Genomic DNA, 27,551 nt, shown 5'->3' on the forward strand with positions numbered 1-27,551 from the left:
TATTGCGTTCAGAAGAATGGGATGGACTGACAACCTGAAAACATAACGCCTCTGGCCACGGCTGTCACCAGCACGGAGACGTAGAAATGTAATAGTATGTGCATGTGCACATCTGCACCTCCCCCCGTGACCTTTCACCATCTCCAGTAGGTTTCCTCTCCTTAGATGTGCGATCTGCTCGTGTCATTTATCTCATGACACAAGCTGGGACGTGTATAGTGAAACAAACACAGCTGGAAATGTAATGAAATAACCTTTATTTATTCAAGGACGGTTTTCATGCTAATTTTTTTTTGGCAATTTCTTGCTTCACAGTCATTGTTACACATTGTTGCTCCTGGGAGCCACACAGCACAGCTCAGCAGTCGGAGGATGAGTTTTATCCATTTTTTTCCCCCCCTCATCCTTGTTTACTCATAATACAAACAGTGCATCGCCTGATACATATTCATAGTTACACGACTTCACACACGGCAGCCTCAATCATCTGTGGGGTCGCCCAATAAAGAGCGAGTTCTCTATCATGCTTTGTGTAAGCTCACATCACTAAAATCTAAAGTATCATAATTTAAGAAAACTCAATGAGTCACAATCTGTATCTGTAGATATGCTCAGGTGTTACTGTATAATTGTATACATCTTACATTACATTAAAGGCAATGTAAGTCTTCAGTACAATGTGTCAAATAGTACTATTACTTATTTTTTTGCCGTTTCATTTTTGTTAAAATTACAACAGCAGCAACAAATTCAATCTTAGCTTCAAACTGTCGGCTGTTGTACCACTTGTGAACTTCACCTCTGGCTCCATCCTTGTTCAATTAAAGCTCTTCTTTTGGCCTCTAAGTGCAGCCCAGCAAGCTTTGACCAGACTTATTGTAGTCTGAAAATGTCAACCTCCCATTTGCCAGTATAAAGGGAGAAAAAATGAATAATAACAGTAATAACAATAGAGCGCCTGCCAGAAATACAGTTTACCACATGTGCCTTAATGCACCTGTGTGTGTGTGTGTGTGTGTGTGTGTGTGTGTGTGTGTGAGCTGTACATGTAATCCACAAATAACAAAGCAGATTATTCCAAAAACATTTATTACAGTGATAAATTCACACACCTGCTGCTCTGGACGTTCCTCCCAACAGGGAGACACTGCAACAACAAAAAAAACCTTACAAAACAAATCAAAATTGACTTAATAATTGTTTACATCTGGATTTACATACGAATAAAAAAAAACTAATTAAAATGGACTTGATTTATACATCTGGATTCAATCACACATCAGTAAAGGCTTTGTTCTGGCACGTTGGACTTGGGGAGGGGGGAGGTGTACATGAGTTAGACCCATATGGAAGCCACATCACCACCCATGATGAGTCGCACCTGGTCCTGAATGGTGGCTAAATTAAACATTTTAAAGTGCTGTACATTAACGGTTTATCTTTGTATCTAGGTATGTGTCAATTTAGCTGTAAGATTTAATGATATAATGATTGATATTGTCTAGATTATGTTAAATGCAATACAGAAATCTAGATTTTATATCTTGCATGTCATACTCATCTCTCTCTCTCCCCATGTTTCCTGTTTGCCTCTTCACTGCCCACTAAGGATTAATGCTAAAAAAATAGTCTTAAAAAAAGAAAGTAAAAGAAACCAAGACCTCACACTGCTGGGAATGTGCAGCAATTCAACCGTTACACTCAAAAAAAAAAACAAAAGGGAGCAAATAAAAAGCCTGTGCTGTAAAGCGAGTTTCACCCAGCAGAGATGCAGCCTTGATGCTCTCATCTCGCTGCTCGAGTCTCTCAGTGCAAAAGTACATACGACCGCTGTCCTAATGAGTAGGTGGAAGAGTAAAGGTGTCTGGGGAAGATGTGCGGCTCCCGCAGATGACATGAGGAGAGGTAAAAGGAGCTATTCCCATCAGCTAATCACGTCCTGTGCAGTACAGCCGCCTCTCAAAAAAAAAAAGACGTCAGAAACGAGGCCAGTGATGAAGACGCTGCCAGGTCCGACTTAAACGATGTAAACCTTCCCAAGCGCTGCCAATGATGGTTATAAAGATCAAAGCCATTAACATTTACAGTATAATAATGACTCCTTCAACAAAAGAGGGAATATCTATGTATAGAAACAAAGCAAAAGAAGCACTTACAGTCGACGTAAAGAGGAATTTCTAGGAAATAAGTGAATGAATTGATTCTGGCAGTCTGGGTTGATCTTAGAGGTCAAACCAATACATTTAAAAATTCAATGAAGAGAAAAGAGGGAGTAAGCTTACAGGAAAATTAGGGCATCCAACCCCTCTTTCCTTCTAACTAGAAAGATCAGCACGGATCAGATTGTTCTACTCGTCCTACCTCTCCCTCTCTCATTCATCAGCATCCTGAGATGTCTTTGGTTTTGTTGCGCCGTTGGTAGCGCGTGTCGGCGGGGTCGAAACCTTGCTCGTTGGCTCCGAACAGAGCCCAGCTGGGAGTCTTGGCTATGTAGTCCAAGGCTGAGAAGCTCTGCTTTCCCCCGCTGTCCTCGTGAGCCTGGACCAGCTCCTGGAAACGCTCGTAGTCGATCCATGTCCACCACTCGCCGTCCACCTTGAACTGAAAGCACACATGACAACATAGAGGGGAGAGTGAGAGAGGCAGTGTTTTCTGAAATCTATCTAAAACAGTTGTTATGATATCAATTTAACAACCTAAATAAAGAAACCAAGGAAAATTGTGTTATCAATAACTAGGGATGCACGATATTATCGGCACGTCATCGGTATCGGCTGATAAAAGCTCTAAAATGAAATATCGCCATCGGCCATTTCTGCCGATTATGAGGCGGCCTTCTCCTCCGCCGCCTGCCTGCGCTTCCCTCCACGGACTGTTCCACCTCGACGGTCCCGATGCTTCCTCTGCAGGCTCCACTTCACTCAAGCTGTCCGTCAGATCTGCTGCTTCTTCCCACTTTAACTTGAATAACAAACCGGGGCTCGGTGCTGCTCTGGTTGGATCCACATGCATAACCGGGGGCTAACGTTAGCTGGGAGGCTAGCAGAGGCTAGCTGGCTGCGGCTAACGCTCCGCTAGCCTCTCAGCTAACGTTAGCCCCGGCCCTCCATGTGGATCCAACTGGAGCACCTTGATCTTCTTCATCATACTTAGTACAATCTATGCTTGCGTGCATAATAGTCTCCTCAGCCATCTGGAAAAAATATGTGCATATATCGGTATCGGCCACAATGTGTTGGAAATATCTGCACATCGGATATCGGCAAAAAATCCAATATTGTGCATCCCTATCAATAACCATAAGTAATCCAACTGGAGGTGCCAGTAATGAAACACAAGATAGAAGATGCCATTGCTACTCCTATTCACCGGTTCACCTTACTTTCCAAAATCTGCATCAGCTGGAGGTCCGCAGGTAGAGGGCTGCAACTAACTAACAATTGTTTTCAGTGCTGATTAATCAAATGACTTGCTTTTGATACATTTTTGATCAATGAAATGTCACAAACAGTGAAACATGGCCCTAAACGTTAGCATCTGTGAAGCTAGTAGCGCTGTTATTGTCATCAAATGTCATGCAACAAGTAAAGCTGTTCTGAAATCATGAGAAAATTAGTTAAGACTGTATTTTGAAACATCATGATCATTTTAAAGCCTGATATCTGAATAATTTACATGTAAGCTGACAAATTTTTGAAGGATCTGCACATAAAATATCTACTGAAATAATCTTCAACTTGATGATTACTGCACATTTAATATAAATGGGTATAATGTGCTCGGATACAGAGAGACAGATAAATGGAGAGAGTGTTGCAAATTGTCGATTTAAACAACCCAGAATTTACAGATGTGACCAAAAAGACCATCAATGATTAAAGAGTTTCTTGCTCCCTATGAGCCACTTGCTTGTTTGTTTAGCCTTTCTTTAAATGGCTTTGGACTCAAAACCTCCACCTCCTCCCTTCTCCCCCCATCTCTCCTTTTATCAATCACTGCTTCTTACTCCCTCACCCAAGTCGCCATCCATCACACTAAAGAGAAAAAAAAAAAAAAAAAAAAAAAAAGAGGGAGATAAATGGACAGAAGGAGAGTGAGGAGCCAAAAAGTGTGTACGTGTGTGTTTATATGTGGGAGAGCAGCTTTTGTGTTTGAAAGTCCGACATCATTGCGCCTCTCTGATCCTGCTTGTTTTCCCAAACCGGCGCCGAGGGTGAGGAGCGCGTGACCTTTGCTTTCCCAGCATTCAAAAAGTGCTCTCCAGCTGATATGATACCATGTTTCCCTTGTTGTTCTGTTAAAGGTGACTGAGAGGAAACAAGCAAAGCAGGTATTACAAACAATACAATCTTTCCTCTGAAGTAGTAGCAAAGTTTGATCTTTAAAATAGTCCTAGATGACGTAAACTCACTTCTAGGTATTTTTAGAAGGTTTTTGATAAGCCATAACTACATGGTAGTAGGTTGTCACCGGGGACGACTGTTGCGCTTTTAGCCCTCAGCGTTTAAAATCTATTTCAGGTTCATGGCTGCTTTGTCCAGACACCCGTGAGCACACTGGGACTTTTTTTTTTTAAATTCCTTCCACCACTATAATTCACACAACAGGAGGGAGCTACCATTACGTCACTGACTCACTTAAAAAAGCAACTCAAAATGACATGAAATGCACTCAAGAAGAACCGACACTTATTCTCCAAGTGTGAGACCTTCCTGCTGGAGAATCACTGAAGGAGTAACGGCATTAAGTGTTTCGAGAGCTAGCCTTCAGATGCTTAGCGCCTGCCTCAGTCATTAGAGAAAAGCTACCCGCTGCATTGCTAATGAGGCCTGAGAAAGGAGGGGGTGGGGGTGTGGGGGGGGGAATGCTACGCCTATTGGGAGTTAATGTTTCTGGTAATGAGAAGAGCTGATATTTGTTCAGCCGGCATCTCGGCAAACAATTTCAGTCTCTAAGCAACAAAGCAAAGCTGTGCTATCTGGGAAGAGAACAAGACAGTCTGTTGTTTTTACTAACAGTGTCTTTGCTTGAGGATCACTGAGGATACTGAGGACAGGCTTCGGCTTCATGCCGTTGAACTGTACGGTACTTCCATACATACATTCACAGAAAACAAGCATCACATACCACCTGAAATTGTATGTTTATTCTAGTAAATTAGATGTCCAATGCTCTTTTTTAAAAGAAACAAGATGAAGAGTCTACATACGTGCTAGGGGGGAATCTGTGAGCTAAATGCTAACATTGATAAAACAATGTTGTACAATTTGTTCAACATTGTGTCTCTGAGCCGGCGAGGTTGTCAGTCAAAGGTACACCGGTCCAGCTGGATGCTAAAGGAGCATTTCAACAGTATCTGATGTTAAGACATTTTGTTCCTTACAGTAATAAATATAATATAAGGGATGACTTCTGTTTGAAAACACACAAACAGATCTAATAGCATTGATCTGTCAGCGACCGGGATGGTCTTTCTCTGAGAGGTTTGTGTCTTAAGGGTGCCATTTTCATTTACACCGTCCTCAGAGAAATGGGGCTAGAAGAGGATAGAAGAGGATGGGGTATAAGAGGGGGGGAAAAAGGAGTGTGGGGGGGGGGGAGGGAAGGAGAGATGAAAGAGGGGGAGATGAAAGAGAGAAAAGGTTGGGGGAGGCAAAGATGCAGAGAGAGAAAGAGGAATGCCTATCAATGGGAAAATCCTTGGGGTTGAAAAGGAACTAATGATGATGATGTGTCAGTGCAGGGAGGATCTATCACTACTCACTGCTAAAGAGTGATCATGTACATGTACGCACACACACACACACACACACACACACACACACGCACACACACAGAGCTCTGATGTCTTTTAAAGGACTACATCAAATAGTGGTATCGTCCAACTGGAACTGGAAGTTCTGAGGACTGTGAAGTAAGCAGGAAGACACACACACACACACACACACACACACACACACACACACACACACACACGAAATGAGCCTGATGTGCTTTCCTGTGATACGTTTTAAACTCTCTCGTTATGTAAGTTAACATTAAAACCTGGTAGACGTCACTTTCTACATCCTCTTCTTGCACACAAACACATTCAGGATACAGAAGTCGTTGTTCCCAGGAGAAACCTTAAAATGTCTCCAGGTCCCAAATGATTATTGATTATTGATGACAGCCAAAAGACAGCAGTGTACCTGCATGCATATGTTAACATTTACAATGAAAGCACAGGGAGACTCTCACGCTCAAGGTTCTAGTTTTGATTTTCATTTTATTCTCAATTAAACTTTCTACATGAGTGTGTCTGTTTTCTATTTTAGTAGCATCTGCCCCAGTTTTACCTTGACATATATATAGGCATATACATGTTAGTGATGTTTGTTCACGCTTTACAGCTGCTTTTCCCTCCCAATGTTCTCAACAATCAAGTATTTTGACTTGTAAGTCAAATCTGTAGACTTGAATTAACCATAAACTCACACACCTGTGAGTACTCAGCAGTTGTACTGAGAGACCCTGAAGACGCTACAGGCGTAACGCGTTGTTTGCTCTTAATAAAGACACAGTGAAGTCATTACAGTGTGCGGTGGTTAATTTTGATTTTAACCTCAAACTCTGTCTGCATGCTCTTCCCAGACAGGATAATAATCATTCTTGATAGAATAAAATGGCTTTTGAGTGGACAGTTGTCAATTATAATGTATATGTACATTTATAATATAAATGTCATGTTAAAAGTAATCAATATCTTGGTTGGCCAAAATAATCAGGACAAGCAACATCTAAAGATAATAATCTATGGTCAATTTTAATTATTTTCTGCATTAGTGTCATTTTTTAATAATAGGTTTTTATTCATTATAATTTTTGCTTCAGTTTCACTTTACAATAATAACCTTGATACTTTCTGCCTGCACTAAACACTAAACACACACAAATGCATTCAGCTGATAAGACAAACACCCACCAACTTGTTCGACTGCATGTGATTCACACTTGGATATGAAACAAACACTCAGTGGGGGAACGAGTATAACTGGATGTACAGTACGTGTGTTTGAAAGCTCAGCTGCTGCTCTGATTCTTCCTGAAAAAGCATCTAAAAAGACGCAGCGAGTGCAACGAGTGCTCGTTCCGGTCACACAGATCCTGCTTCAGAGCATCGAGCACTAATGCTGCAATCTGCTTGACTGATAGCGGGAAGTGGCGAGAGATGGAGAAGAGTGTGTGCGCGAGAGTATATTAAGAAATACTGACGGTTGTAGGCGAGGAGGTGCAAATTAATTAAGGTGTCTGGAGCGGTCGCGCACAAATGGCCGCCGTTATAGACCGAGGGATTAGTGTTGGTGAGACGGGAGACAGAAACAGAGGAAGTAGAGGAACAAGAGGAGAGAGAGAGAGAGAGAGAGAAGGGCGATGAAGAGAGGAAGGTGGAAATCAATTCGGTGAAATATTGATTGGGTCCTTGCTGGTGTGTTAAAATGGAGAGGAATTAAGTGAACGACTTTTTAACACCTCTTTTAGTCTCAGGCGAGCGTGTGTGTGTGTATGTGTGTGTGTAGAGTCTGTTTTTACATCCAAGTTTGCAACCTGGAGGACCTCCTCCTCATCATCATCATCATCATCATCATCATCGTCATCGTGCAGTAGGCATCAATAAAATTAATATGACTTCAACTTTCCTCTCATGTCTTAATCCAAAAAGCCTCGGTTAAGGTCACAAAGTCAAATTTTCAACATGCAACAAACATCTATTTAATAAATAATAATAACAAAATATATACTGTAGCTAAAGCAAAAAGCAAAATGAAAATTCTCATCAGATTTTTTATACACCTGCAATTTCCTACAATTTCAGAGACAAAAGAAGCAACGTGACATGTGACGGTGCATTTCTGTGAGGTCACACATGGAAATAAAACTGTTTAAAAAATGTTGAAACAATTTGAATAAACATTTTTTAGCACTCCCTCCCTGTGATACGTGCTGCAAACATCTTGTTTGAACTGGAAAAACCCAATAAATTACAGAAACAGGACACAACTGATCTGTTTCCTGAGACATTGTTGTTTCTTAGAAAGTTGCATTGTGAAGTCGAGCATCGTCCTGGTTCTGACAGACAGACACTACTGATCGCAGCCTTTGTTTCTCTGTTTCTCATATTTATGTTTCTCTCTTCCTCGAGGCATCGAGGGCCCACAAAGGGGTTTACAGACACCACAGAGCTAAATAATACTGTAGGCAGTCCCATGAAAACAAAGCTCCAGTAAATAACTGGAAATATCACCTTGCGGTTGTATTCCTCCAACAACCAGTAAAGTTGCAGTTTATATCCATCTGGACTCATATAATATCTGTAGCAAAGACTCTGAAGGAATTCAATAAAATGTATTAAGTGTATTTTCCTTGTATGTGTTCACGTTCGGCCAATAAAGCTGATTCTGATAGAACACAAAGTTGTTTCCATGACGATAGACGATGCTTCAGATATGGATGTTGCAGCAAAGAAGCATCGCACACATCTTCAAGATGGGAACCCAAGATAAGTGTCACCAGTTCAATATCTGACCAAATGTGAAATATGGTCACGATCTCCCCTTCCGTTCCTGAGTTATGGTGTTGAATAATGGCCAGAAAAGGGTTTTTTGCAGTCAGACAGTGAAGTTGACCTTTGACCTTTTGGATATAAAATGCCATCATTTTATCCTATTAGACATTTGTGAATGAATTCTTGAGTTATGGCCAAAAAAAAAAGTATTGTGTGAGGTCACAGTGACCTTTCACCGGCAAATTCTAATCAGTTCATTCTTGAGTCCGACTGGACGTTTGTGCCAAATTTGAAGAAATTCCCTCCAGGCGTTCCTGAGATATCACGTTGACGAGAGAACGGGACGGACCGGAAAACATAACGCCTCCGACCACGGCTGTCGCCAGCGCGGAGGCATAAAAACAAATGCGGATTTAGAGTTTGGGGCACATAAATAAAGTGAGATAACACATCAAGAGTGCACTGTGTTTATGTTTTATGCATATGTGTGTTTCCTGTGTGTGTGTGTGTGTGATAGGGAGGTGTGGGTGCCCGGCTGGCTGGAGTGAATTTCCGCTCTGTCAGAAAGAGCCAAGACCGCAATTAATCATCCATTAATTATTGACGGACATTTGCCTGGCGTTCTAGGGGCGGGTAAGCCTCTGCCAGAATAAACCACTCTGATGGTTGCATATTTCTAAAAGGAAGGCAGACAGGAGAGTACATTATATAAATAATAAAACAAGACAAAATCCAAAACAACAATTTAAATAACTAGGAAGCTGCTTTGAGTTGCTGTCTGGAAAAGGTACTTAAAAAGAAAACGGAGATGAAGAATCTGCGTGTTTGTGTCTGAGGAGAATTGATAAAGAATCACAATAAGTGCAGTGATGACCAGGTGCACATTCATCATCACTATGTGTGAAGGGGTGTTTATGCACTATCCGCTGTCTGCGTCTTCTGATAAGTCTATTATGCAGAACACAGCAGGAGAAGTTAAGTTGCACCTATGTGTCAGAAAACTGTATAGTGTGTATAGTTTACAATTAATTATACACTGAAACAAGTTTGACACTTAAACTCTTTGTTGATTGAGTTCTGTTGTAAGATTTCTGACACACATTAACAGGCTAAAGAGACAACTAAATTACATATGAGCCCTGAAAGTATGAAATAACTCGAAAGTCCTGAACGTAACACAATCACTGACACAAATCACTACATGTGTGTCACTTTCAAGCAAAATCGGTTCTTCGTCGGCTCGGCGTTCAACATTTTAACGCTGCTGATGTAAGATGTGCTGCAGGTGAGTTCTTACCTTGGTGTGTGCGATGAGCAGGCAGTTAGAGTGCTCGTGCTCGCAAGCGATCTCATACTGAGGCAGCATGTCAGCCAGCTGCTGGACGAAGGCGACCACTTCCTGGTGCCAAGGGACGTTGGCCATCGTCAGGCTGCTGGCAGAACTTTCCCCGCAGTACGTCACTCCCTGGAAACACATGAGTACGCGATCAGAAACAAAAGACAGGAGCACTTTACAGTGTAGGCCAGTCGCAAACTAGCTCCGGCTAGAAATGCTGTGTTATGTGGCAGTGGTTCATGCTAAATACTATTTCTACCCTGTAGAAATAAACATTAAATAAATAAACAGTGACCAATAGAGCAAGTACAAGGTGAAAATCTCTACACTAAATAAAAGTGAGGACACACTGACGTGTACTTGATTTTTGAGTGTTTTTTTTTTCCTAGCACAGAAAAATAACCACAATTTTTGACATAAAACACTTTTTCAAGAAACCTCTAGATCTGGCTGTTCAATAATTGTGACATATTTCTGCTGAAGCAGGATAATTTACACTTTTTAGCCTGATTTTGTCAATTAACTTTTAGTATCAATGGTGACAGTCAGTAATAAACAGCACTTGTTTTTTTTAATTAAAATTTAAAATAACAAAAATGCATCACTGATGTAACAGTCTTGATTCAAGAAACATAATAATCAAACATTCATGATTCAATGCAATAATTATGAACAGCAATTTCTTTGGATATCTGCCAACATATACCCGGATACCAATAAACATGTGATGTTTTTAAGTATTCAAATAAATGTACAACATCTAGAATTCAATCTAAAATATTAGATTACTATTTGATATCATCATGACTCGTACTAGTGTAGATGCACTGTGTGTCACGGGTGTATTTAATCATGGGGGTTTGTATGTTCATGCATACAGTTTTGGCAGCTGGATGCATTCGATCTTAAAAGTTTACAAGGTGCCTGAAATAAAAAAGTTCCATTGTCCTGTTGTTCCGGCTGTAAAGTGAAGAAGTGCAGCGGAAAAACTGAATCGCGTGAATCATTTCACTCGTTCCAGTGAGACTATGTGCAGGTTCACGCCAACATACGGACAAATATCTGAGTCATCGGTCATTTTGGGGACGTTTGGGGGACATTTGTGGGGTCATCTGACATCACAACGTTTAGTCTAGTGATTGACAGCAAGTCATTTTGTACTTGAATGCACTTAAAGCCTCTCAAGTGGTCAGAAATGGTGATTATTTTATTTTATATATATATATATATGTTAGTCTGGAGAGTGTGACTGACAAAAGGCTCCATACACAGCTGCTGATTATCATGGATAAACTTGGGAGCTTACATATAATTTTCCTGTCAATGGGTGAGAAAAATGGAATAACGTAAGAAAAACCATCTGGTATTATCCACAAAAATCAATCAAAACAGCAGGCTGGACACTGATTGTTTCCAGATCAATAGCGGCAGACCTGTGCTGTGGTTATAAGTGATGAAGAGGAGGGAGGGAGGGAGGGAGGGAGGGGGAATGAGAGGAGAACAACAGCTTCCTGTAGCAGAGAATCTATTGAAGAGTTGGGCTGAGGTGTTAGGGGGGGCTGAGAGGGGAGGGCGACTGAAACTGAGGGAATCTGCAGCAGCCTCATAGACTCTAATACAAGACCTGCACCAGGAATCAGATTATTGATTACTTTTTAAACAGGGACTAGATTCAATAATCATATGGGTCAATTTTTTGTGCACTTCATGATTTACTGCATATCAGCAGTTAAACCTGGACTGTCCTTTCTGTTAATGAATCGCTCTCACTGGTGGAGCCTGACGGTACAGGTATAACTGATCTAGAATCTGCAGAAGATGTATTCCTTTATTTTTCTTGTATATTACAGTGGGTGTCAACTCTCAATCAGCCTCTCAGTCCTAAGACCCGGGCGCAAAGGAGAGGACGAGAGCAGAGCAGCTCAGAGGGAGAGGAGATCAGGGGAGTAATTAAGATTTCAGGAGTGTTTAGAGTAATAATTAATCAAATGTAGGCTGCAGGCACACCTTTTTGTAATAATAGCTCTATATAATAGCTGAAAAGGGTTCCTGCAGCTGCTTCACAGCAGTATCTCTTTTCCAAGATTTTATTTATATCTTCAGACAGTTCAGTAATGAGAGAGACTGTAAAGTTGGATTGGATTCAAACTCTGAATTACACCTTTTCAAGTAAAAATGTTCCTATATGGAATGTACTCTGCACTGGCAATTTGCAACAACAAATTGTTGAATGGGCATATCACCGGTAATGTTGCTACAAAGAACTCTTAAATTCAACCAAATGTACAAGAACAAACCACAAGTAGGTAAACACGTTTGTAAGAATCAAACTGAAGTGTCCCTGTGGGTGAGAGTTTATTCATTCATGTGTAATGCTGTTTGCGTTTTGCATTATGTACTGCTTGGGAGAAATCTAGTGTTTGTTATTTAGGCTGAGCAAATGATTGATGAAGGACCTCTGTGTATTTCCAACAAAAAGGTTTAATCTTCACGCACTGTGTGGGTGGAAAGGATCACAGATGACAAGAAGCACGTACATACGCTCGTGTGATTACATACGCTCGTGTGATACTCTAAACACGAGCTATGTACATGCGTCTTGTCCTCCGTGACCCTTTCCACCTCCCATAACACACACACATACACACGCACCCATGCACGTGCACACACACACCCGGTGTGCCAGCATGCTGTAGTGGTGGAGCCGAGGCAGCAGCTGTGCTACCATAATTCTCTGATCTGTTGGCCAGGGACGCTGTCTGATCCTCACCCAGGTAACTCATGGAGGAATAACAAGAGTAACCATCTGTGTGTGTGTTTATGTGTGTATGTGTGTGTGTGTGTGTGTGTGTGTGTTTACGTGTGTCTACATTTGTGGGGACGGAAATGACAGCGAGCATGTTGCTTGTATGTAAAGCATCAAGCCATTTTCACATTCTGTCTTTCTGGTAACTGTATACTTGTTAAAAAACAGCAGTTAACAAAAAGTTTTGTACTGTAAATGTAAAGATACATGCATGAGCCAATTGTTCCCGCCATTGATTGATCATCACCCCCTGCTGTACAGCTTTAAGTCTCACATATTGTATCATATTCCTGTGATGACTAGATACTAGGGGTGTGCCAGAATACAAATACGTTATACGGCAAAGCACAAATAGTGGGTTTTTTTACGAATATTTGTTTCATAGAAATATTTTTAAAATGATTTGCTTCAAATACCAGCATGCAGGTCAGTTACATCGCACATATCTCAGTCTCTGTCTTTTACTCCACTGTTACGTCTATCAGCAGGTCTTAACGAGGGGAGTCACATCCACCTGCCGCATGACGCACATTTCCTTATTTGGACATCACTCCCGGAGATAAAGCTGAGCTACTGACATGCGAGAAGTGCTCCCAAGGGAACACTTCAGGAACAACACTTATTGTTCCAGCGTTCCAATGCAAATACAGATAATTTTGCTGCCTCAACAAATACAAATACTGGGCCCTCTGCACATCCCTACTAGATACTTTCAAAAACTTTGTGTTTGCTTAAAAAAGAATCTGTTCATGATGTTAAGAAAGTCCTTTTTACTGTTGATACATGAAACAATAAGCTTTGGTGATAACCTGTGAGACTAGTGATGGATCCCGCCTGAGGAATAAGTATCTTTAGTCACAATGATTTGTTTAAACTTGGCTCAAATATTCTGGTAATTGGACAGTATGTCTACTGCACAGAGAAACCCACTCCATCATTACTGGGAGAGGATTGTGCCAGTTGGTAAGAAGACACACTGAGCAGATTTACAGCGCAGTTTCCTGTCTTTAAATATTTGAATATGCATTACAAATTTAAAATGATTTTTCATTAACATTTAGTGGTGCTAAATTATAGAAATCTAGATCAGTTAAAACCAAAGACGTTTAAATGATGTTTTATGATTTAGTTGTCATTGCATATCTTTTATTTACCGTATTTTTTGATAGTTAAAATAGTTTCATATTATTCATGTATAAATATTCATGTAAAAGCCCACATGGCCTTCCTGTCTCTGCCTGACCATGACCTATTCTGACTTGAGCAAATAATCTCTATGATTCTGAACTCTGGGAACTTAACCAGTAATGACCAGTGAAAAAAAAATGACATTCCCAGGAAAGATGAAATACCAGATGTTTCATCATTTCATAGCAGTCAAGACATCAAAATTCCACCAATGTGATGACTGAGGCCAATCTCCTAAAACTAATAAGGAGGATTTATACCCATGAAATAAGTGCTTTGTCCAAGGAAACAGAAAACTTACTCTTCCTCTGGGGTATTTACTCGCTTACCTCTGTGGCAGACTACACAAGAAACATTCTTGAAACTGATCTCTCTCTCTCTCTCTCCGGCTGGCCCGGCTGTTTAAAGAGCGCCATTCACATCAATTTGATCCTGTCCACTCAACAGCTGTAGGGGATCTTTGACTCCGGTTGTAAACTGCAGCCATTCCCTCAGTAATTTAACCACATATGTCTTTCTTTCTAGGGGCTTCTTGAGAATTTACTCCACAAAAGAAAACTAATGCAAACAGAACTGTATTTATAGGGATTGAGTTTGGAGAGAGGGAGAAAGGGTGCGGCTGTGGGCGAAGCAGGGCTGGGACGCTGGACAGAATTGATGGGGGGGACCTTGGTGTTATCAGCCTTGCCTGGAGGGCCCGCTGAATAAAGATCAGCTACCCAGGACTCAGTATAAATCACAAGGAATGGGCCACGCCGGAGGAGAGAGCGATAGGAGGAGATGGAAAAGATGTCTGAGGTATATGGAGGGAATGAATGTACTGTATCATTGAGGAAGTTATGAGAGTGTGTGTGGAGGGGGGGAAAGAGTGAGAGCCCTTCACAAATAATTTATGTCTCTCGTCTTTAATGGAAATCATAAATGCTGATCCTCAAGGCCCCCCCCCTCACTGTCCGCAACACACAGCTGTGTGCGTTTGATCAAATTTATCTTGCTACATTTACGCCCTTTCTCTCTCTCTCTCTCTCTCTCTCTCTCTCTCTCTCTCTCTGTGTAATCCATTTCCCTCCTGGGTGAGTGAAGACCAGTGGCAGGTAAGTGGTATTGATGCAACAGTCGGACGATAAATCACACGTCGGACAACAATCGGACAACGGCGGTAAATTGCGCGGGCAGAATGTGTTGTGCCACGTAAGATGATGGACTAATAATTAATGGGTCAGTAACAAAGGTCTTGCTGCTGGCGACGGTGGACACCACATATACACACACACCAATGCAATACATCATTCTTACAGATCCACACTTAAATCTTGATCCAATGCATGTGCAACACTCATATGTCTATATACAGTAGGGTCTGAGAGTGGTCTCAGACTTTTGGACCCTATTGTATATACTGATGGGTGACAAATTAAAGGAAAAACCTGAATAAATGAGTGGAAAAACATTAGTACAGAAGCTTTCATATAGGTGGGAGACATTTTCCTGGTGTAGTTGGGGTCCTGGTTGGGAATCCTGATAGGAAAGGTCTCTTCCAGGCAGACCATGCCTGCATCCACAGGGCGAGAGTACACACTGAATGGCTTGAGTACAAATTTGAGTATGAAAATAATGTGAATCATATGCTAAATGTCTCTCTCGGTCACCAGATGTCGACCTAATTGGGAGTGTTTTGGGTCGTTAGATAGCGTCGTCCACCACATCATTAAAACACCAAATAAGAGAATTTAAATGGTGTTCAAGCCTTTCAGCAGAGCTACAGAGACGTATTGAATCTATAATAAGTAGCACTGAAGCGGCTCCGGTGGCCTAACACCTCACTAAGACACTTTATGTTGTTTGTCAGCCGTGCAAATGTAGAGTTAGTAGGAAAAAAAATACAACATGGTGAAAATAAGCTTCCCATGCCCCCAAAAAAACCCTCCTGAGGATCTTAAATCTTTTTGATATTGTTGTATTTTCAAATGTTTTAATTTTCCCAACAAATGATTATTGTAATTCCACAGTTATAAAGCTCACTTTCATCTGCAGCAGCAGGACTTTTAACTACAATAACTCCATGTCAGCGTTTCTGCAGCTTCAGCTCCCAGGAGATATTAGAAAAAAAAAAAAAATCTTACTAATTATTTTAGAAGCATCTAATTGCCCCTTCTCCTACTTAGTTTACTCAGCTTCTATGTACATAATTTCCAATGTGTCATCTTTCACAAAAACAAAAAAATCTCTCTCTTTTGTTCCCAGAGTTAGACTAAAGACTAACGGTGTCGCTGAATTTGCAGTTTTGCCTCAAATTTGAGCTTAAACTCCTACCAGATGAGATTCATATTTATAGGAGTGACTTTCCTAATTGTTAAGTGTATTGTTTATTAAAGAAAATAAGATACAACGCACTCAACTTGCAATAATACCATGAAAACTGGGGGCTACAATAAAATGTCCTCGTCTTTTTTTCATTATTAAGTGTGTTGTTTGCCTGATTATGTTAATCATTCTCTTGTGCCTTTGAAGATCTTGGTTACTTCCTGATATATAGTATACTGTAAATATAAAACATTATTACTTCTATTAAACCCTTCCACAGACCTGATGCCATCAGTCAGCAGTGAGGACTAATCTGAGAGCTGGTGATATGACAGAACAGCTCGCTCTATCATACTGTCACCAGGCTATCCCGGGAAGCACTAATTACTGGGCTCATGATGCCGAGGTCGATAGCTTGCCCGAAGCTCGGCAGCCTGAGGGGTTCATCTGTTCGGTAAATGACCGTATACTGCTGGTAGGCAGCAGGGCGGAGAGATAAGAGAGAGAGAGAGAGAGAGACAGAGGAGATGATTTAGGAACGAGAGACGAGAGAGAGAGATAAGAGTCACCTTGATGATGACCTTTTACTTGTGTCGGTGACTCTACTTAAATAATTGATTGTCAGGATAAAGGTGGAAGATTTTACTGAGATTTTCACAGGAGACAATGAATAATTAATACAGTTTATTAAGATTAGTGGTGGGAATCAGGGATGAAATCACGATAAGATGCTATAACAATATTCGTCCCATAGTAACGATGTATCCCGACAAAGGGAGAAAACATTATTTTAAAGAGCAGAAAAGTCTGATCATGTACAGTGTTTACTGACAGTACCTTAGTTTCACAGAAAAGAAATGTTGCCAAGTATAAATATCACAACACTGATAACTGTGGCTTCAGTTTGTGCTGCTGGCAACGTTAGTAAACCTGATAAGAGACGGCAGAGAGGCGACGTGGTGCCTCATAAACCATAGATTTATTCCTTTTCTGTGGCAGTAAACACAACACACGACTAACTGTGCAGAGCTTTACAAGATATTAAAAGTTGACGAGTGACGACGGTAACGTTAACATGATAAACAGTAGGGCTACGTACTGACACCGGAGAGCCTCTTGTAGTAGAGCCGCTAGCTCGGCTACGATACAGAAACTTTCATAAAGGTCATGAGTGTGCTTCTAGTGACTGTCAAAGCTCTGGTGGACTCTATGTTTCCAGCGTGGACACGGAGTCTGACAGCAGCTGCTTATTTTGCTTGCGTTTCTTCTTTGTTGTCACCTATAACTGCTGTCTATCTGACCGTCACCAGTCTGTTCAGCAGAGGGTGGTGGCGCTCAGGTAGCCCTAAACCAAAGAAGCTGAATCTATTGTTAGCGGTCCTATGTTTAAAAAAAAAACGTGTTTACGATACTATGGCAAGTGGAAATATCGCGATATGTTGCAATATCAATTTTTTGTCTTATAAAGACTGGGATATTAGTCATTACCTGGTGTAGATCTGGATATTGAACAAATAGAAAAATAGTGATTTAGTGATTTTCTTCTCTTCAAAATTGTTTTGTCTAATAAACTCCAGAGATTCACTTCACAATAATGTAAAACAAAAGAGGAGCAGCAGATCTTTACACTGGAGAGAAACTGTCTGATATTGATAAATGACTTGCAATCAGATGATTCTAAGTGTTGTTGGTTGTGTTAATCAACTGCAGAGGTGCTTATGTGACATTCATAGCAAGTTTTGTGTGTGTGTGTGTGTGTGTGTGTGTGTGTGTGTGTGTGTGTGTGTGTGTGTGTGTGTGCTTATCGCTCTTCATCTTCGTCCCCTCGAGAGTAAAAGAAAAACACTGAGAATTGATGATCGCTCTGCTTTTGTTCTTTTGCTTCTCTCATTGTGTGATAAAAGGAATCATCACATGAACAAACTGGAAATTGTGAGTCAAGCTTAATTATATTAACATCTCACTTCCTGTGTAAAGTCTGTGTCTGATCACCACATATTCGCTATTTGATGAGTATCTCTGATTGCCCGTCCAGCCCGACGCTCCCTGCTGTCTTGTTAGTGTTGTGCTCTCTTGATATAATGAAATGCCATGTAGCGGAGGATCAATACACACTCTTGCGAGAAATCTTTAACAGAAAAGCCAGCCAAGTCTAAAGGAGGAAACTTCAAGAGATTGTGTTTTTCACCCATTTACACCACATAATAAACTCCATCATAAAGCCCAGACTTGAAGCAAGTTGTTGATTTTTTAATAAGCAGTAAAACACATCATTTAAGTTTGAAAGAGCTTCATGTATATGAAAGATAAAGAGGACGTAGAAATCAGGATCCTATAATTGTTCATTTTTTTGCACAGATGGTTAAATATTGCTTTGATGTTTACAACACATGACAAACTTCAGTGGAACAGTAGATTTGAAGAGAGATGGACAGAATCAAAAGAGAGACCGAGACAAGACACAGAGAAGAAAAAGGAGGGCGCGTCTCTACACAACAGCGTCAGCAGACGGATGTAACGGTAAATTAAAGAATAAAGGACAGGTGTGTGTGTGAGTGAACTGGCGTTTAAGTGTGCATTACAACTAGGGCCTGACCGATACTGGACTTTTGGAAGCCGATGCCGATATTAGTGACTAAAACAATTCTGATATCGATATATCAGCCGATAATCTTATTTATACAGAATATATACATTAACACATTTTTTTTGTAATGATCCCTCAAATGTGGTTATCAAATATTTGTGACAAAGATATGTAATGGAGGCATGATATTTAACAGATTAACAATAAACTTTATTGTATAAAATGACATCAGTGCACAAACAACTTTACTGGGAATTTAATAATTATAAATAACTATAAATGAAAAAAAAAACAAAAAACAAACACATACAGAGAAACCATATGTACATATATATTAAACTTGCATTAAGAAAAAGGATCAAATATGCATAAAATGCTGCGTATGTAACGTTAAGAAATATATTGTTGCATATCGGACAACATATACGCTGATACCCATATATCTGTGATATGCCGATGTCAGCCGACAATATCAGCTGAGCGATATATCAGTCGGGCTTTAATTACAACACTACAGTCTTTCTATGTTATGGTAATTAATTTTAGGTTACCCCTTCGTGCTCTCAACAGGCTCTTAACCAACCTGTGTCACTCAACCAGTTCCTAAATATTAACTAACAGTTAATCAGTTTCCGTTAGCCCATCCCAACTGCAAAATCACACACACACAAAAAAAAACCAAACAAACCAAAAACACATCAGGACATGCTTTTAAATCTTATTTCAATTGCCTCTCACTTGCCAAAACTCATTGCAACATCATCCAGCAACAGACTGCATTAGGCAGTCAAACAGAATCAGGATATTTATATATATATATATATATATGTCTTGAATCATCTGTGTTTGCCAGAACCTCATCTGACAGTCGATTTTCGTCTGAGCCCCCAAATCACACCGGAAAAGAAAACTTCACCCCTCAACTGTCACATATAGCCTTCTGTTTTGTGTCTCACAGCTGATAAATGATTGGCTAAAAAGATATTTAACTGGATGGACACTGGAAGGAAAACACACTCTGTATGTACACAGCCTGTGCACCAGGAGGATGACTGATGGGAGGAGTGGGAGCTTGTTAGTTTTAATATGGGAGCAAACTGCCAGGCCGACAAGACTCCCCCCAAAACACTTCATTATGGGGGAGAAATGAAAACACCTTCTCACACAACCCAAACACACACACACACACATACACACACACATACACACGCATAATTTCGCTGCCTGTTGGCCCTTCAGAAAGGTTTCATTTGGTTTCCCCCCCCGACCACATGCTTTGACCCTCTGACTGCAGGAATTTCTCATTATAGCACTGGCTCCCTCATCTCATTATTTAGAGTGGAAAACTTGAATACTGCTGCATTTTTTCTGACAGCGCTGAAAGTTTAATAGTGTTTTGTAAGTATAACTTTAATGGATGTTAGTATGAATGTGGTTGTCAGTCTGTGTTTGACCTCTGATGTTCTGGTTGGCTGATGCGTCTGGTGGCCAAACTTTTGTATTGAAATCAGCCAAATAAAGGATGAAGGATTTTTTTTTTATTGCTTTAATAATAGAAACTATTTGGAAATTTGTAAACTGCATGTGAAGCTAGGATAAATGTGAGATTTGTTATTCAAGAAATTGCAAAGGTTTATGATGAAATTGTGAAAATGTTAAAACAGATTTATTATGCAACGTTAAGCAATCCTTAAAACATTCCTGGCTCTGCACAAAAAACCTTCCTCGGCCCATGAAAGTCTAAATTTTCATCAGATTTTTATTAAAATATGTGATTCGCAGGTTTTGTTTTTGGGTTGTTCACACAGCTAGCGTCCAAACAAAATCACATCTCTTCTCACTCTGATGAAAAGTAAACAATAATGTGTTTAAATGCATGTTTCTAATATTCATCAGTGTGAGCTGTGAGCTTTAGGTGAGTGTGCTTTATCTTTACTGCTTTGCCTTTCTGTTTCCGGCGCTGCGATGTTGGCTAAACCCTGCAGACACAGATACATCTACGGCGTCTGGTGTGAACAGCTTAAAATCAATAAGCTGCTCCAGCCTACGACATTGTTACTTCCTGTCACAGCCGGTCTTTGTATGTGCCTGCACATTTTCAACAAAATAAGGATCATAACTAAGTCTGGTGTGTGCGGTTGGTTTGCTGTTATTTCTGCACCATCAGCACCACCATGTAACACCAGAGGAACTGAACACAAAGTGCTGCTTAACAGAAAAAAAAAACTTGTCTCCTCTGATTAAATTCATATTTTCAATGAAACATGAATGAATCATTTTTTCCTCTCTCAAAGATGATGGCACTTCACACGATACAGATGTCGAGAATGCAAATGGAGACAATAATACAGACACGTTTTACTGTAAGATAAGCAACAGTCCTGCCTGAGCTCCTGCTTAATATGCAGTACGTACCTATCCATGTGGGAAGAGGGTTTAACAAGGTGTAGTCGGGTGGTTTACTAAGAAAGACTTAAAGAGTAGCACTGCTCACTACATTCAAACCATTACTGGATTTGTTAAACTTATATCTATGTTTAAGAGTTTAAAAAATCCTGATAATGATATGTTTAAGTTAAACAAACGTAAAATTTGGTTATTTAAGATTTGTGACCAGGACGTTTACTGAGAGGGACATTTTAAAAGTTGAGTGTTAGAGCGCTCTCCACCACTATCATCAAGTATCCAAATAAGAAAATATCTTTTGTAACTCTAAGTAGAGTTTTAAGAGACTTGGAGAATCAATGTTTTGCAGTCTCATAGTGATCAAACACCTAAAATCGTGTTGCTGTATCATGTAAATTGTGCTCTGCTGCATTACGATGCCCTTGATTAAAGGTATCTAACCGCTCCTATCTGCTGCTGACCGCCAGATGAGACTGTACCGGCTGGTTCCCAGGTGTGATTCTGTGTAGCTGTGAACACTCAGCTTAATAAACCAAGCGTGGATAAATGAAGGTTAAAGAAAGTAATAGCTCGGAGCGGCGGGATCCCAGCGGAGGCTGTCCAGAGGTGGAACTGTGTTCCCAGGTAGAGCAGGAATGAGAAGTGCTCTGGATTATGAATGAGAGTATAAGGGGGGGAAGGTATTCCCTGGAGGGGGGCTCGGTGTGGGAAGAGGTGCTTCGTGAATACTAACTGTGACTGTGGGAAGCCTTTCACTTGTACTTTCGCCTTTGCAACACGATGCTTAGGATGAGGGAAGCATGTAATGGGAGACACACGAGGGGATGGATGATGTGTCTGCGTGTGTCATCATGTGTGTGTGTGTGTGGGGGGGGGGGGCAGGATGAAGCCTGACAAACGAGCAGATTATTGTTCAGACCAATTAGCTCGCACCCCTGCAGCTGAATGAGAATAGAATACAACTGAATCTCAACTTTACTTGACTTCAAAGGTCACGGCTCGCTCTCATCTCTGCTATCTGAAGGGGTGACAGTTAATTGCGTTGGCCTTATTTTTTTTTACAGAGCCTCGGCACTGTTTAAAAGGAAGTGAGGATAAACTGCACCGGACAGCAAATTTGAGTCCAGTTTTTACTGTCAGGAGGCAGAATACATTATCAAAACAAAAGCTGATTATTTCCCTACAGTAGAGTAGAAAGATTTATGATCATCATAAACTCAAAGAGGGACTTTATAAGTCTGCTATATGCGATAATAAAGGACAGCATCCTAAACAAAGAGCTTTTAAAAGAATTACTGCTAATAAGCTCATTTAGACATGCTCACTATAATAGACAAAACATGTTGGACTCATCACAACTAAATTAATAATTATACCACAACATGAACACAGGACAGACAGAAACAATGAAATCAATCAACTGCTAAAATTAGATGTTTTTTTTTTGTTTTTTGGACAATCTGGTTCATGCAACATATCCAGAAACATGTGAAGTAAGTGAAGCGAGGGCAGCTACAGCGGGGTGACGGGTCTGATGCAATTCAATATAAAAATCGTATTTTAAAATCACTTTGCTGTTACAACAACCAGTTAAAAAGCTTGCAGCATGGCTATAAAAGACCTGCCGACCTTGAAGAAAGTCTTGGACTATCGTTTTATGCCAAAAAAAATAAATAAAAACTCAGCTCATGTACGTTTGAGACCAAAAACCAGACATAACACGGTATATTTTTGATAGCCGACTCATTTATTAATGTCAGAAATCTAAATTCGAACTGAGTACGTACCTGAAAACAAAAACTGAATCATTCACAGTAGATCAATATAACCTCTAGAGAGAAAAAGTTCAATGAATTAAAGTCTGACTGTAAGCATGACCTTGAGAGGAAAAAAAATAAAAAAAAGTTCTGACTGAGCATGCAGCTGAAAATAAAGTGACCCATTTCTAGTAGCTTAATATAAAGTCTGGTAGTAAAAGGTCACCTGTGTCTGTGCTACCATCAGTTGTAATACTGTTTAGGGAACGGCTCATGAGATCACAGCTGCTCTGTTCACCGTTCAGGGAAAGTCTTCTTACTGTTGGCTATTAGGGGACTTTTTTGAAATAATGGTCCAGCTACAGATAACGATGAAGTTTGTGAACAGTGTCTCTGTTTTCTTATGTTAAGTCCCTTCAACCGAAGGAGGTGGTGGGGGTATTTATTATATTTTTACTTCTTACTATCCATAACTAATATTATCATATTCCTATTGTCAAATAACATGAATTAACACATCCCTCCCTCATAACATCTTATGCCAACATGAGCACTTATCACTCTGGGGATTTACCTGAATATATAGCTGGTGCTGCCATTCTTTGTTGTAATTTTATCCCTTTTAATTCACAACACTTCTTGCCATAAACATAAACATTGCTCTGAAAATGCATATCATTCGATGTTCAATTACCACCTGCTGATCCTTGATGACTGATTTCAGTATCAGTATTACAGACTGTGCAGAATGCATGATGGGAAGTCCGGAGATGCCGAGGCATGGCCATCTCTCCTGGTAACTTTCTAGGAATTTCTGAGGCATGTGCACAGTTCGTCATGATCTGCTCCTCTCATTACGATTACAGGTTTGGCTGCAACAATTATTATGATCAATACTATGAAAAGTCACATTTAACCATCTGTGACACACAGACAATATAACTTACTTTACCAACTTAAATGGCTGGAGAACAAGAAAGCTAGCTTGCAAATACATATGTAACATTGGGCTAATGTCGATTCACTGGGCAGACCAGACACCTGTTGGTGTATTTCTGCTGCTGCCCCTTGATGTTAGACTTCAGTACAGCACAACTGGTCAAACTTACAAAGCGTCACCAGCTCTTTGCATACTTTTATGTCAAATTGCGTACCCTGCTATGCAAAATGCGTACAGATCGGCGGGTCTGCTAGAATGTCACTCTATACTACTTTGGACAGTTAAGTCAGGTCTAGTCAGCGTCAATTAAAGAGCTTTTTAAACACAAAACAGATCTGTTAGTATATGTTAAAACATACAAAAGTACATAAAAAACTACATGTTTAGACAGACATGAAAGAGACGTTTAAACTAAGAATAGACAGTGTTATTTCCAAACCTCTCGCTGTCATTAAACTAAGTAAATTTAATTTGAAAATGGCCTTAAACTGCCACTGATGTTTTCTATCCATTTTGAACTTGTTTCCCTTTTAATTCCTTGTCATGTCAGGCGTGCCGTTGGCTTGCATTACAATCAAGTAATCCCCCAAAACCTTTCATACCTCTTAAAAGAGAAAACAGCAGGTTCTGAACCCTCTGGTTCTGCTATAACTATTAAGACTGAACCAAGACAAAGTTGGGAGAGGTGCAGCCCATAAAATTATATGATTAAATTCTGGTGAAGATGGTTCCTCACGGGCAGGAAGAGAAAGGGCTGAATCTAGTTTTAATGACGTGTTTTGACTACTGCTGCGAGTGATACTTCTGCTATTATTACTTGGATCGTACCTTTATCTGATGCAATGAATTACGAACACAGATACAGGCGAGTTTGTCACTATGACAACCATAGCTCACAATGTATCCAGGTGTATCTTCCCATACTATTAATACCGTGTCCGCCAAATGACCGCAATAAGGTTGACGTGCCCACCGTTCCAGTCAATTATTCCACTTATCGAGTGACATATTTACAGACAGAGGTGTACAAAAACAAGTCATGAAGTTCTCTCAGGTGTTCACAGTCCAAACTGCTCAGTGGCAAACTCACAATGTCTCCCCAACAACGAAGGCACCCAGACACAGTCACTGACAAAAGTCAATAAATCATAAACATATATTTGATTGCACTCAAGGGACCCTGAAGTTCTTAAAATAATAAATGCTTTAAAAAGTTTATTTGGCTTTTGGCGAGAGGGATCATGATATTTTGTTTTGACTTTTATATTTTAAATATATAGTATGAATATCAGGTTGTTTGTTCAGCCTGTTCCCTTGATGTATAAGTCGGTGCGGCGCCGGCAGGATGCTGATTATTAGCCTTCATTTGAAATATTTAGGTATGTCTGGGGCCTATAAACTAATTAAATACAAATATTTTCCTTTGAATCGTTATTTAATTCTGCATGTTTCCTTTCAGTTGGGAATACAGGACACGTGTATTCCCGTTGCCGCCTTTATATAATGTCATAATTTGTTAGACCTTTAGGGAATTGCAGATGATGTGTATGTGAAAGGAGATATCATGTACCAAGTGTTCCTCTTAAATGAATTACTGCTGTATAACCAGCCCGGTGGCCGGTACTCTTGGCTCATTTGCATTAAAAAAAAAAAAATCCATTAATGAGGAGCAAATGAGACGGGCTTTGCTATTAGGAAGCTTCTCTCCAGACACACATCAAAGCTCAGTGCCGGAAAATATTGGTAAAACAGTGACTCGGATAGAAATAAAGAAAGAGAAAGCTGGTGTAACTAGAAAACAGTGATAATTAGTGATATATATGACAATAACTACAAACATATAAAGCACATACTGCTGTATCCTACCTTGACCTCAATGAAGTCCGGTTGGCCCATAGCTATGAGCTCCGAGTATGCCTGCATCTCCTCCACGTTCCAGGCCTTCACCAGCGTCAGTCTGTACACCGTCCTCTGCCTCTGGATGGACAGACAGAGGTCGAGTAATGATGCACAGTGTCAAGTAATGATGCACAGATGCACAAACAACAGAGCTGAATGTGCTATTAATTCAAATCAGGGTAGACAAGCACAAGTTCTGGCATTATATATGTATAAAACGTTGCCTCAGAGAATGTTATTGTGCTATTCTGATCGTTTATATAAAGTTCAAACTCAAATTTCTGCATTAGTTTTTTATTCAAGAGCCATGGCACGTTGTCGTCGCCGACATCTGTCCTCTAGAGGCGACACAGTGGCTCCCAGATGTCCTGTCAACCGGCTACCTTTTGTCTGAACCGTAACAGAGCTGTTAAGAGAAGGCTCGCACGTTGCCAGATGCTCTAACAACTGCTGCGTTGCGACACATGTGCATACTTAAAGGATTTCCAAAGCTGATCTGAAGGATCGAGATCAGGGCTCATCCAGGTATTTTTCAAGGAATGGTATCTGCTTTACAACAACTTTTCTAAATTTATTGTCAATATTTTGTTTACTCCAGATACATAGCTGTCAAAAATGTCCCTTTGTGCATCAGTAAAACACTGAAACTCCACAGCATTATAAGCCAGTGAGCAGAGAGGGAACAATAGAGTAAATACTGAATAAGTAGAGAGCGGCCAGCGTATTTAAGTTACACCAAAGGATTTAAATCGAGGACCGAAAGCATCTCTCTCATACTTAAATACAAGTACTGAAACAGCACTGATCAATAGTGTAGGCTATTGTTGTAGCTGTATATCAGGAGAGAGGATTATCTAGAATTTAATGGAGGAAGACAGGACAGGAAAGGAAAGACAAGCAGGGAGAGGGTGACGCCAGAGGACATGAGGAACTGATAATAAAAAATAAAAAAGCAGGATGACAATGGGAGAGGAGAGTGCGCTCTTTCCCTCATTTACTCACTCTCTCCCTCTCTCTCACTGGAAGGTTATCTATAATACTAGGTCCTTTCTGTTCAGTGGGGAAGGGGGATAATTGGCCAGTAGAAGCAGGGAGGTATTTTCGAGCTGCGTCTTTTCCAAATCCCCGACACTGAGGCACAACTCTATCAGTCCCCGAGCGCACCGGCAGGGAGGCCAGGTGGAGGAGAGGAGGAGGAGAAGCTGTCAAACGGATAACAGAGAGGGATAAGCGCTCAGGAAGGATGGAGATAGAGCCCACCGTGAAACAGAGACTTAGGGATCGGGAGTTGAGACACAGAGAGAGGAAGGGGGGGGGGGGGGCTAGGGGGGGGTGATGATGGGAAGCAGAGAAAGAAAGAGTTTATTTTAGGAAACTGGGAAGTCGCACAAAGAAAAGCCATATTGTCACAGCGAGGTGTATGCACAGACACACACGAGTACATGTGCAACCCTCTGGGGCAATCATGCTAATCTATAACGCTAAATCACCATGTATGTGAGTTTACATAACGTCTCTGGTGTTGTGTGGATCATAAAACGTAATTGATCAAAGGGTTTACTATGCATTCATTTGATCAATAGCTAAAATATGACAAGGGCCAAACCCGACTGCATGACTGCTTTTGATTTATCTCAATCATATCACACAAATCATCACCGCTGTGAATTTAAGTGTGATATTAGAAAGTAAAAATACAGAAAAGTAAAAAACGCACATTTTGTTGACTTCTGCACTAAGCTACTGCCCCACTGAAGGATTGTAACTGATTTTCAAGTTCATT

The 27,551-nt window shown here is 40.5% G+C and overlaps 1 protein-coding gene across 1 annotated transcript in view; it reads right to left on the reverse strand.

Moving 5' to 3' along the window:
- Positions 1-240: 240 nt before the first annotated feature.
- tyw1 (tRNA-yW synthesizing protein 1 homolog (S. cerevisiae)) overlaps positions 241-27,551 on the reverse strand; it is a gene marked incomplete in the record, with an annotated part of 58,309 nt that continues 30,998 nt past the window's right edge. Inside the window, 3 exon segments of the mRNA XM_044354136.1 lie at positions 241-2,601; positions 9,843-10,010; positions 25,736-25,846. Of these exon segments, the coding sequence (XP_044210071.1) occupies positions 2,380-2,601; positions 9,843-10,010; positions 25,736-25,846 (501 nt within the window).

This window comes from Thunnus albacares, chromosome 6 (assembly GCF_914725855.1).
Source record: "Thunnus albacares chromosome 6, fThuAlb1.1, whole genome shotgun sequence".
NCBI classification, from domain to species: Eukaryota; Metazoa; Chordata; class Actinopteri; order Scombriformes; family Scombridae; genus Thunnus; species Thunnus albacares.